The sequence below is a fragment of the Coregonus lavaretus genome (genome assembly GCF_964263955.1).
Source record: "Coregonus lavaretus genome assembly, contig: HAP1_SCAFFOLD_1071, whole genome shotgun sequence".
NCBI lineage: Eukaryota > Metazoa > Chordata > Actinopteri > Salmoniformes > Salmonidae > Coregonus > Coregonus lavaretus.
In genome coordinates this window covers 52,501-65,579 of record NW_028166882.1, presented here as the reverse complement: position 1 = coordinate 65,579, position 13,079 = coordinate 52,501, and the positions used below count along the sequence as shown (strand labels likewise).

Genomic DNA, 13,079 nt, shown 5'->3' with positions numbered 1-13,079 from the left:
ATGATCAACATCATAACAATAATTCCATTATAAGAAGCTTTATTATTGGTTTGCTAAGAAAGGTACCATACAATATTGGCACATCACTATCACCTCTGTATGCGTAGGAAATCAATCCCTTCATTGTGTGTGTGTGTGTGTGTGTGTGTGTGGGTGTGTGTGTGTGGGTAAAGGTACGCCACTCTCGGTCTCACAGTTTATGCACACGGTCGTCTTTATGCAACAATATGGAAGACATTCCCAAATGTGCTTACATCATTGCGTAATGTCAGGGAGTCACACAAACAGTGTGTGCTGTTTGGCTGCAACACACATTAGGCATAAGGATGATGACAACTATTTTGTAAACGCTCCAGCTTGCAGAGGGATCACCACCCCTCCCATCCGCACCCCAGGTCCTCTTGGCCCCCTTACTGTCAGGCCGAGTGGTGTCTAGAGAAGAAAGAAGAAGAGTGATGTTTATTAATGACAGTCAATACGACACGTCCTTCCATAGCTAAACAGACTCATCCTACTAGGTCAGTATTTCCCAACTCCAGCGGTAGAGTAGCCTACCCCCAACAATACCCATTTTTCTTGTAGCCCTGGAGAGCCACAGCTGACTGAACAACCTGTCACCTAATTAGCAAGTCCTCAATGAGTAAAATCAGGTGCAACAACAACAACAACAACAACAACAACAACAACAACAACAACAACAACAACAACAACAACAATATGAGGACAGGGACACAGTGTACTAGCTGATCTCCCAGTTGTCACCGTTTGGCCTTGTGTTCCACATAGCCTATATCAGTATTGGAGTATGTTTCCCGCGCACGGTAGTTGCTTTCACGTCACCTTTGTAATCGCTCCTCCCTAGTCCCCTAGAACGAGCGCCCTCCCCTTTGCAACGCCTCCGAACATATCACAGAGGCGCGCTTTCTGTGCCGATGGCCTCAATCAGGTCGACCAAACGCAGATAATAGCGCACCACGCACCGGCGCTGAAGTCATTCATTCACTTGAACTCAACTAGCGAACACACCATGTCTGGAAGAGGCAAAGGCGGCAAGGGACTTGGAAAAGGAGGCGCCAAGCGTCACCGAAAAGTTCTCCGCGATAACATCCAGGGAATCACCAAACCCGCTATCCGACGTCTGGCTCGCCGCGGCGGCGTGAAGCGTATTTCCGGTCTGATCTATGAGGAGACCCGCGGTGTCCTAAAGGTGTTCCTGGAGAACGTGATCCGTGACGCAGTCACCTACACCGAGCACGCCAAGAGGAAGACCGTTACCGCCATGGACGTGGTCTACGCTCTGAAACGACAGGGACGCACCCTGTACGGTTTCGGCGGTTAAACGCACTCTCTTCGGAACCTCAACACCCCGACTCGAACCCAAAGGCTCTTTTAAGAGCCACCCACATCCGCTTCAAAAGGGCCCATTCCATATAGTGTTTTTTTCTTTTCTTCCGTATGCTATTTGATAGGAAAGTATGAGCCACTTCGAGTGGACAGGGAGTATTAAATAGCGGATTCTAATGTCCCTTCCCGTTTTAGCGCACAGAGGGAGGCCTATATCTGACAGTGGCAAAGTGTAGTGACGTTGTTATTTTGGGTCAAGCAATAGTGGCATTTGGACAACATAAAACCACCACCCGTCGGTAGATGTGGCTCGAAAAGAGGGGGACAGCGTTCGCGCGCGCGCACACACACACACACACACACACACACAGTCCAAAATGGGAGCCCTATGTCTGACGGTGCCAACGTGGGCAATTCTATCACCAGCATTATGTGGCACAACAATCGTGCCATTCGGACAACTATTCAGGCCCCCCTTTTGAAACACACAATTCCCCATCGGTCACAGAGCATAGGCTATAGAGAGGAGGGAGGGGGTGAGGACCCGCGCGCGCGCCCTCAATTGTCTTTGTTCGGGAAGCTAGCCTCTGAGCGGAAGGCTCTTTTGAGCGCTAGAGCTCCACTGGGCAAATAGCAGGGGCGCCTACGAGCAAGCAGGGGAGTGTCCACGGCCGCCGACTTTGATTAGCTTCCTCTTCATAAGACGGGTAAGCGCCCTTCACCCCCTCATTCGTTTCTGAGAAGCAACGAGACATCATCATGCCCGAGCCAGCAAAGTCAGCGCCCAAGAAGGGCTCCAAGAAAGCCGTCACCAAGACCGCAGGGAAGGGCGGCAAGAAGCGCAGAAAGTCCAGGAAGGAGAGTTACGCCATCTACGTGTACAAGGTCCTGAAGCAGGTCCACCCCGACACCGGCATCTCCTCCAAGGCCATGGGAATCATGAACTCGTTCGTGAACGACATCTTCGAGCGTATCGCCGGAGAGTCCTCTCGCCTGGCCCACTACAACAAGCGTTCTACCATCACCTCTAGGGAGATCCAGACCGCCGTGCGCCTGCTACTCCCCGGTGAACTTGCCAAACACGCCGTGTCCGAGGGCACCAAGGCCGTAACCAAGTACACCAGCTCCAAGTAAACAGCGCATTTGGACTGCTCTACTAACCCAAAGGCTCTTTTAAGAGCCACCCACTCTGTCAGTAAAAAGAGCATTTCCATCGCCACCGAATGAATGCGCAGGTAGGCTGCGTTACATTGTATCATTGTTTAATGGGCGGCGCGCGCCGGCTCGGAGAACGGCTACATTGTATCATTTCCCCCGCCCGTTCCAGCGTAGGGGTTTAGCGCGCCTTTTTTGTTGTCTTTGCACGCTGAATAGTAACCCATGTTTGTCGGCCTCCATTCCAGGTGAAGGCAATGAAAAATGGCACCATTTGACAAAGGGTGTAAATAAAAAAAGCAGTCTGTTGGGTTTGAATGGAAAGAAATGCCTTTTGTCGTTTAATGAGCGGATAGTCATTTTGAGTCGACTTCCTGAATCGGTAGGACACGGACGGGGAGAATGGACGCTCCATCATTGGACTATACCCTAATGATGTGAATGAGAACGATAATGGCAAGAATAAAAAGGGGGTGAATAATCCCGTCTAGGAAGAATAGGAGTAGGCATATATATATATATATATATATACGTAGCCCTTATTGCCAACGGGTCATTTCCGGTCCAGGTCGCATCATACATATATAGTCCCCTGTAGCTCAGTTGGTAGAGCACTGCGCTTGCAACGCCAGGGTTGCGGGTTCGTTTCCCAAGGGGGGCCAGTATGAAAATGTAGGCACACACTTAACTGTAAGTGGCTCTGGATAAGATCGTCTGCTACATGACTCAAAATGTCCATGTAAAGTGTAGTACATTTGAGGCACATAGTGTATTTTCCTTCCTACTACCCTCATGAGGCAACAGGATAAATATAATAATATAATATGCCATTTAGCAGACGCTTTTATCCAAAGCGACTTACAGTCATGCGTGCATACATTTTTGTGTATGGGTGGTCCCGGGGATCGAACCCACTACCTTGGCGTTACAAGCGCCGTGCTCTACCAGCTAAGGCAGTTGCTTCCACGTGAGGATATGAATGTGTCTGTAGGCCAAGTCACAGTATAACACAGTGAGCGAGCGGGCGGCCCTTGCGATAGTCGTTGGAGCAGCAGCGGATCCCAATGACTACCTTGGGGATAGCCTATACATTTACATTTTAGTCATTTAGCAGACACTCTTATCCAGAGCGACTTACATGAGCAATTAGGGTTAAGTGCCTTGCTCAAGGGCACATCGACAGATTTTTCACCTAGTCGCCTCGGGGATTAGAACCAGCCACCTTTCGGTTACTGGCACAACGCTCTTAACCACTCTTAACCACTAAGCTACCTGCCGCCCCATACATATATACAACAAGGAAAAGAAAAGAGGCCGCAATCAACCTTCTGACCCACATGCACCTGCTGGGATTCTTCTCCCAGTCCAACCACATATGCAGCCCTTGTCCCACTTGGGGGGAGAGAGAGAGAGAGAGACAGACAGAGAGAGAGACTCCCTCTATCTAGGCCTATATCAACGCGCCATGACCCATGGGGCGCCAGCCTCCATAGCGCCAGCCAGACACCAAGACCCACAGACACAAAGACCGAGGCGAGTCACGCTGCGGAGTCAAGCAGGTGAACAATATATTAGTAGAGACAGCCAACCTACCTACCTACCTACCTACCTACCAGAAGACAACACACAATCTCACTGTGTAGAAATAGTAGGCTACAAATACAACAACAACAACACTCACACTGCCAGTGCACAAAAAGTACTAATACAATAACACACACACACACATAGTGCAAGTAAGCATGTCGTAGGACTGTTTATACCATGTGGATCCTGTACATATGACGAATACAACCTGAAACTTGAGGTACAACACTAGTCTCAGCCAGGCCTCACAGGTGCATGTGTTTTAAGGTCCCCAAAAGAGCGCTTCTTTAAAACACCCCTGACCACATCAGGGGACCCCAAACCATTTGATTCCCTTGCCAGACATCTCGGCTCACTACACAACAAGTGCTGCTCGCAATCGGATGCACTTTTAGGCCATTTAGGAGACAAATAGCACAGGAAAACCAGTGCGCACCGCTCCACCCGACAGTCGAACGGTGAGGTTTTGAGCGAGCCGCAACAAAATGCACGGCCCTTCCGCGGCCCACATTACTTTATTCTGAACGGAGACAAGTCTGCTCGCTGGGCCGTTCGCTTTTGGACCAAAAACACGGCTCCGTCGGTGACTTTCGGGCCGATATAGGCGAACAGAAAACACAAGTGAAAGAGCATTTGGCCAGCCCAGAGAAGCCGAGCTGGTTGCCTTGAGTCTACATGGTTCTCATGTCGCGTTTAAGGCCAGCCCCCTGCTCGGTGTGGAGCTTCAATAGCGCAGAGCAGCGTCTACAGCAAACTACTCCTCGCAGACCGTGTGTGTGTGTGTGTGTACCGGACCAAACGACAGACAGACAGACAGACAGACATGGCAGAAGTCGCACCAGCACCCGCAGCCGCAGCGCCGGCCAAGGCACCCAAGAAGAAGGCAGCAGCCAAGCCCAAGAAAGCGGGACCCAGCGTAGGAGAACTCATCGTCAAGGCTGTGACCGCCTCCAAGGAGAGGAGCGGCGTGTCCCTGGCCGCGCTCAAGAAGACGCTGGCGGCAGGCGGCTACGACGTGGAGAAGAACAACTCCCGCGTCAAGATCGCAGTCAAGAGCCTCGTCACCAAGGGCACCCTGGTCCAGACCAAGGGCACCGGTGCATCCGGCTCCTTCAAGCTCAACAAGAAAGCCGTCGAGGCAAAGAAGCCCGCCAAGAAAACCGCAGTTCCCAAAGTAAAGAAGGTGGCCGCCAAGAAGCCCGCCGCGGCGAAGAAGCCCAAGAAGGTAGCAGCCAAGAAGGCCGTCGCCGCAAAGAAGTCCCCCAAGAAGGCCAAGAAGCCCGCTACACCCAAAAAGGCCGCCAAGAGCCCCAAGAAGGTGAAGAAGCCCGCCGCAGCGGCCAAGAAGGCGGCCAAGAGCCCCAAGAAGGCTACAAAGGCAGCCAAGCCCAAAGCCGCCAAGCCCAAGGCAGCCAAGGCCAAGAAGGCAGCCCCCAAGAAGAAGTAAACCTATTACAAACAGTGTTCTACTCGACACATGTTGTACCACAAAAGGCTCTTTTAAGAGCCACCCACCTCTTTCCATAGAAAGCGCATTGATTTCCATGTACTATCTGTCGTGAAAAAGAAATTACGCACACTAGGCTACTTTTACGCACACAACATCGTCCCACTCTGGGTGTGTGCGAAGGGAGAGGAATATAATAGAGGGCCAAAATGGCTTAGAAATTCGACCTCACGAGTGCACCCTCACCAGCCATTTGTATATGAGCCACTGGGCTATTCCCGTTCAGAGGCAGGCTGCTGTGATGTGTTACAAGTGCCATGTAATAACAATACTATAGTGGCTTCGAATTCAAACTCACGAGTGCACCCTCAACAGCCATATTTATATATGAGCCACTGGGCTATTCCCGTTCAGAGGCAGGCTGCTGTGATGTGTTACAAGTGCCATGTAATAACAATACTATAGTGGCTTCGATTTCAAACTCAAGAGTGCACCCTCACCAGCTGTTTGTTTCCCATTTGGAGAGAAATAATGTGAGGATTTCATGTCGGACATTTTGGCGCTCACGCGAAATGACACAAAGTAACAAAGTCGGAGGGACACAAAGTAGCCTCTCACTCGCTGCCTGTGGGTGGGAACCGGCTTAGGGCTGTCTGTCTGTCTGTCCCTCGCTCCAATTGGATAAGGCCACACCGGCCCGGTGGCCAATCGTTGCCTCTTGTGGCGAGGTATAAGTACGGCTCTCGAAGTGGCGAGCGGCTCATTCAGACTTTCTGTGACTTTCTCAAGATACCAATATGAGCGGAAGAGGCAAAACCGGAGGCAAGGCCAGGGCGAAGGCAAAGACCCGTTCATCCCGTGCCGGGCTCCAGTTCCCCGTGGGCCGTGTGCACAGGCTACTGCGCAAAGGCAACTACGCCGAGCGTGTGGGCGCTGGCGCACCAGTCTACCTGGCCGCCGTGCTCGAGTACCTGACTGCTGAGATCCTGGAGTTGGCCGGCAACGCTGCCCGTGACAACAAGAAGACTCGTATCATCCCCCGTCACCTGCAGCTGGCCGTCCGTAACGACGAGGAACTGAACAAACTGCTCGGCGGTGTGACCATCGCTCAGGGTGGTGTGTTGCCCAACATCCAGGCAGTGCTACTCCCCAAGAAGACCGAGAAGGCAGTCAAAGCCAAGTAAATTCGCTACTGCGACTTCAACTTGACTACTCAACCCCCAAAGGCTCTTTTAAGAGCCAACCACCTAGCTCTCCAAAAGCGCAAAGTACCTTTCTATGACCGCTACACATTGAGTGGGTGTATACACAACTATTTCGACATTCTGTGCCCACATGAGGCCTTCCATGAACAACAACACCTACTAGTTCTATATCGTGGAGCTCCGCCCCATAGGGGAGCTATGCTCCTAGTGGTTTACCCTCTGCCCTAGGGCAGAACAGCCTGAAGCAAATTTATGCACACACCTACAGCCAATAGGAGTACAGGTGTCCCTATATAAGGAACCCCGTTCCCTCAATCTGCCTCCCATTATCTTCAGCGACTGGACTAGAATTGAAGAAGCCATAGAAGACTCAGGAAGATCTCGTCGTTGATATCCAGCCATCAACGTCTTCCTACAATGAGCACACCAAGCTTACCCATAGGGTAAGTATTTAACAAAAGCTCTTTTCAGAGCTCAATGTCGCTGTTCCCCTTGGCGGCTGTCACCCCCCCCGACTTATGTTTCGTGGGTTGAGGGACACAGCATGCCAGGGACGGCCTCATTAATCCCCCACTATGCGCCAGCTGCGCCCTCCTTTTTTGAAGGAGTGGAAGCAGCGTTGGGCATTTTTAGGGAGGATATTCCTCTTGAGGATGTGCTATCAATGTTAGTCTCAGCTCTGAGGCATCATCTGAAGGCGCTGACTCAGGAGATGACAGGGCTATTGGGGAAGAAATGAATATTCTATTGGAACAATTCATTACACTGACCCAGATGTTTAACACCCCTTTTCCTTCAGGAAATTGTGAGGTCATTACATCCCTGGATGATGACGCCACAGCCTCTCTGTGCTCTGAATTTTCAGATCTCATTGAGTGGGCTGCTAAACAGCGGGAGATTAAGCTGCCCCCCATTCCCTCCAACCCGGAAGTGGATAGGAGGAAGGGCGGCCGTTACTCTCGCTACAGCTTGGCGTCAGACGGCGGCCTCCAGCAGCAAGGGAGCGGGCCTCGCCCCCCCCTGCAGCGCCAGAGGTGCCGGCGAGAGAGGTCATAAAAGCGTCATCCTGGCATCACCCGAAGGGCGGCCAGAAGAGACGCCGTTTATGACAGGCGAGGGGGAGAGAACGGAAGACAGCACAGCGCCTGCTGTGACCGAGCCCACTGTCCCCCCCCACTCTACCGTTGAGTGTATGGAGGAGAATGTTTTTTGTTGATGTGTGTAATAAAGAGTTGGCTCTACTTGACACTGTCAAAAAAGAGCCCCTTTTCCATAATACATCCGAGAGCGTTCGACCTTCCTCACTCTCGCTCTCTCTCTTACCACTATGAGTGCAGCTCAGCCCACCATGGTGCGTTGCTGAATGCACACATAAGGCAGGTATATAAAAGGTATTAAGTGTACCTTATAAAGACCTCACTTTACAGACTCCTAGGAGTGCCGTAGTGAGTGTCTCACATAGCAGGCTGCAGTCTCAGCCAGATAATGGCATGATGACGCGACCGCTATTCGGGACGGCGCTCTGTCTCAGGCTAACGCCTCAGTCAGTGCAGGTCAGACCCGTGCTGCGTTCACGGAGGGCCTGATTACTACGGTTACGGGCGTAACCAACGTATCGGCGCCCCCGTTTCTCTCAGAACGCGCTGATAATAACCACATTGGGGATGGCGCACTATCACAGACTAAGGTCTCTGTTAGTACGACCCAGACCCATGCTGCGTTCAAGAAGGGCCCGATTACCACGGTCACGAAGGTGCCCAGTGTATCGGCGCCCCCACCTTTTCCTGAACGCGCCCAGGCTCACCACACTGAGTGTAGTTCAGCCCACCAGAGGTGCAGAGCTGAACGCACACAGGAGGTGAAGGGAGGAAAGATACCAAGACACCGTCTTGGCTTATCTCAAGGAGACCTCTCATTCAGCAGGCAGCTGTCTCTGTCCCAATGTGACATGAAGACGCAGCCGCTAGCCGGGAATGACGCCTTGCTGCAGGCTAATGCCTCAGCCGGCGCAGTTCAGACCCGTGCGACGTTCACGGAGAGCGGGAATACCAGAGTTACAAGTGTAACCAAGGTATGGACGCCTCCGGTCTATCATGAACGTATCAATGCCCATGGCTCTGAGCGCAGCCCACCACTCACTGAGTGTGTTGTGGAGCAGACGCATGAGACCAGTAAAGAGGTATTATGGCACCACCGTGTGGTACCAGTCAGAGATCACACCTTTCAGACTCAGATGAGTGCTGTAATGGATGGGTCTCAAGGCAAGCGGCAGTCTCAGTCAGACAATGACGTGATGATGCAATCGCTATCCGGGGAGAGCGCGCCGTCTCAGGTTAATGCCTCAGCCAGCGCAGTTCAGAACCGTGCTGCGTTCACGGAGGGCCGGATTACTGGAGTTACAGGCGTAACTAACGTATCAAGGCCTCCGACTCACACAGAACCAGCTGATGTTTCCTCTCCCTTTCGAGGGGGGCCCACCCTGGGCTATTCCACCAACTCGGTGCTGGGGAATAGCGGCGGCGAGGGCCATAGAGGAATACAGGTCCTTCCTACTGGATGTACCACAGCTTCGTGCACGCCCGCTCTCTCTGCATTGCTGGCAGTGGCGACGAAGCTGTACCCTCTCACGCTGGCTAGAACAGACGTTAGAGAAGGGTTATGCCCTCCAATTCCACCGGACCCCACCCCCGTTTCGGGGAGTGGTGGAAACGGTGATGAAAACGCCGGACAAAGTAGCCGCTCTGATGTCAGAGATCACGGAACTTTTGGCGAAGGAGGCGGTCACAGTAGTTCCCCGAGAGCAAAGGAACAAAGGGCTCTATTCGCCTTATTTCCTAGTGCCCAAAAAGACGGGGGGAGTGAGGCCGATTTTGGATTTACGCATTCTAAACGAAAGCATAACCAAACGGCCCTTCCGAATGCTGACGACAAAACGTCTACTGGAATGTGTCCAGAAGGGAGACTTTTGTACAAGCATAGACCTAAAGGACGCGTACTTTCATGTGCCGATTCAATCTCGCCACAGAAAGTTTCTGCGGTTCGCCTTTCAAGGGGTGGCGTACGAGTTCACGAGGATGCCGTTTGGGTACGCCCTGGCACCTCGAACTTTTTCCAAATGTGTGGAGGCGGCATTGGAACCGCTGCGTCGTCAAGGGATAAGGATATTAGCCTACCTAGACGACCTGCTGGTTCTCGCCCCGTCAGCAGAGCTGGCGTTCATGCACACGACACAGACAGTGATTCATCTCACGCGTCTGGGGTTCGCTGTGAATTGGAAAAAGAGCGCACCCTGGCCCAGTCATCAGATAGTCTACCTGGGACTACAGCTAGACACTGTAATGATGAGGGCGCGAATTTCGGACCCTCGAAGGGCAGCATTGGTACTAGCCCTGAGGAAGTGTCGTCCGAATCACACAGTAACGGCGCTATCGATCATGTCACTTTTGGGTCTCATGTCGGCAGCCCACTCTGTGGTACCGCTGGGGCTTCTGCACATGCGCAGAACACAGCGGTGGTTCGCCCAACTAAGACTAGACCCAGTGCGTCAACGTCATCGGTTGGTGGTGGTTCCTCTCTCGCTAAGAGCAGACCTGGACTATTGGAGGAACCCGTGCGTTCTCACGCACGGAGTCCCGATGGGCAAGGTGTCATCCTACATTCCAGTGTATACAGATGCCTGTCTAACTGGATGGGGAGGGACATGTCAGTCTCAAGCGATAGGTGGTGCATGGCCTCAATCAGGTCGGCACATAAACCTCTTGGAGTTGGAAACGGTTCGACTGGTTCTGAACCACTTCGCGTCTACCCTTCGGGGTCGCGATGTGTTGGTTTGGTCAGACAACCGGACCACAGTAGCTCACATAAATCGCCAGGGAGGGGTCAGGTCTCCTGCCCTCCACAGGGCGGCAGAGGAATTGTGGCTGTGGGCTCACAAGCACCTTCGCTCGTTGAGAGCAGCGCACATTCCGGGCTACTTGAACGTAGGGGCAGATCTCATGTCAAGAGGGGGTCCTCGAGACGACGAGTGGTGTCTGCACCCAGACATTGTTCTCCAAATTTGGAAACAATTCGGGAGAGCCGAGGTGGATCTGTTCGCGTCACGTGTGAACGCGCAGTGTCCCCTATGGTTCTCCCTGAGACAACAGGACGAGCCGCCATTGGGAAGAGACGCGTTCGCGCACTGCCCGTGGCCGAAAGTTCTCCTGTATGCATTCCCTCCGCTGTCTTGCATTCTCCCACTGCTAGCCAGGGTGAGATCAGAGGAGCTAACAGTGATACTGATAGCGCCCGATCGCCCGGGGGCTCCGTGGTTTGCAGAGATTAGTCAGATGTTGATTGTGCCACCTTGGACAATTCCACATCGACGAGACGCGTTGAGCCAGGCGGGAGGCTCGATAGGGCAGTGGCCCATAATCGGTCAACCACTGAAGGCTTGGTTCCTGAACGGGACAGGTTGAGGCGCCGTGGGTTATCTGATGCAGTGATCAGAACCATACAGAGCGTTAGGGCCAGTTCCACTTCCAGGATGTACACGAGCAGATGGAATGTTTTCTCACAGTGGTGTAACACACAGGACGTAGACCCCATGAGCTGTCAGGTAGAGAGTGTGCTCTCATTCCTGCAGTCTATGTTTGATAAGCAGAAATCGCCCTCCACCATTCGAGTGTTTGCAGCGGCAATTTCAGCTGGTCATGAAGGGTTTAACGGGAAAAACCTGTTTAGTCATCCATTAGTGAAACGTTTTTTATTGGGAACGCGACGGCTTAGGCCAATGCCTAGAGCTACGCTGCCCCGATGGGATTTGGCTTTGGTTCTCGAAGCGCTATGTAAGTCGCCGTTCGAGCCATTGAATCAAATACCCCTCAAAATGCTGTCTATCAAGACGGCGCTGTTGCTCGCCTTGACTACCGCTAAGCGGGTCAGTGATTTGAGTGCACTGTCGACGAGACCCGACTGCCTTGCCATTAATGGCGATTTGAGCAGAGCGGTGTTACGTCCCAACCCGGCATTTGTGCCGAAGGTTATTAACAGTGCATATAGATCACAGACCGTGGAATTGTGGGCTTTTTATCCCCCTCCCCATGGGGAGAGGAGTGAGAAAAAGCTTCATTGTCTGTGCCCAGTACGCGCTTTGGCGTGTTACGTTGAGCGCACAGCAGCGATTAGGTCATCGCCTCAGCTGTTTGTGTGTCACGGTGCGGCTGCATTGGGTAGACCACTTTCAAAACAGCGATTGTCTCATTGGCTTTGTGAAGGCATTGAGACGGCGTACGAGGCGGCGGGGCAACAACCGCCTCAGGGTATTAAAGCGCATTCCACTCGTGGAGTAGCAGCTTCTACTGCCCTCTTCAGAGGTACAGAGGTAGGGGATATTTGTAGAGCGGCGTCTTGGTCGACACCGTCTCCTTTTATTCGTTTCTATCTGTTGGATATGTCTTCTAACTCTTTGGCTCGATCTGTACTCAGCGTGGCTGAAGGGAGATCTTGAGAAAGAAACAGAGAAAGAAAGCAGGATTGTGACCATGTTCATAAATCCGCTTTTATTAGAAGGAACATATTATGGCACGTTTTTCCCAACTCTTTAGCTCGGTCGGCATTCAGCAGAGCTGAAAGGCGATTTTGAGCTAAAAAGGAGAGGACAGAGCAGGACCTTGGACAGGTTCCAATCAGGTCCGCCTTGGTTAGGAAAACGGGTTATGTCAAGAATAGGCTTTTCAACTTTCAAGCTCGATCGCACTCAGCATAGCTGAAAGAGAATCTTGAGCTAGAGGAAAGAGAAGCAGGACGATAGACAGGTCTCTATCAGGTCCGCTTCGGATGAAAGGCTATCTGTGGCATGTCTCTTGACTCAGGGTCAGTACATAGAGACATGTATTGAACTGACAGAATGTGAGGTCATCTATCTGATTCAGATAGTATGACTTTTATATTTTGTTCCTGCCTACTAATCTATGGGTTCCATAGAGTGAGTAAGGCGGTCTGTTGGACACTTAATGTAGAGTGACTGATGTCATTACATTAGTGGACGATAGTGTTGTCACAGAATATTGAGGCACGGCTAGCTGCTGGTACAGATTAGCACGGCGTCTATTCTGATGATCTGCCCACTAGCCATTGGCATTGCCATTGAGCTAGATGGAGCGGGTTTATAACCGATGACGCGGTATATTGTGACGCCCGGGTGGGTTTTTTAGTCGCAGTACTGCGGGAATCGGTTGCAGCCATTGCTGGGCTTGACCTTTTTCATTTTTTAATGGGAAATGTTAGGCTCGGCAGGGAGTACATTTTGGAGCGTTTCGCTCCGCCTTAAACCACTAGGAGCATAGCTCCCCTATGGGGCG

General features: G+C 52.1%; 3 protein-coding genes across 3 annotated transcripts; all 3 read left to right on the top strand.

The window, feature by feature from the left end:
• Positions 1-2,103: 2,103 nt before the first annotated feature.
• On the top strand, positions 2,104-2,478 carry LOC311114162 (histone H2B; the record flags this gene model as incomplete). Its single annotated transcript, XM_084189437.1, has 1 exon — positions 2,104-2,478. The coding sequence occupies one exon, from the start codon at positions 2,104-2,106 to the stop codon at positions 2,476-2,478; it is 375 nt and encodes a 124-aa protein (XP_084045563.1).
• Positions 2,479-4,909: 2,431 nt separating this feature from the next.
• Positions 4,910-5,533, top strand: LOC311114154 (histone H1; the record flags this gene model as incomplete). Its single annotated transcript, XM_084189430.1, has 1 exon — positions 4,910-5,533. The coding sequence occupies one exon, from the start codon at positions 4,910-4,912 to the stop codon at positions 5,531-5,533; it is 624 nt and encodes a 207-aa protein (XP_084045556.1).
• A 797-nt stretch (positions 5,534-6,330) lies between these two features.
• On the top strand, positions 6,331-6,717 carry LOC311114144 (histone H2A; the record flags this gene model as incomplete). The annotated part of the gene is made up of 1 exon (XM_084189421.1): positions 6,331-6,717. The coding sequence occupies one exon, from the start codon at positions 6,331-6,333 to the stop codon at positions 6,715-6,717; it is 387 nt and encodes a 128-aa protein (XP_084045547.1).
• Between the last annotated feature and the right edge of the window lie 6,362 nt (positions 6,718-13,079).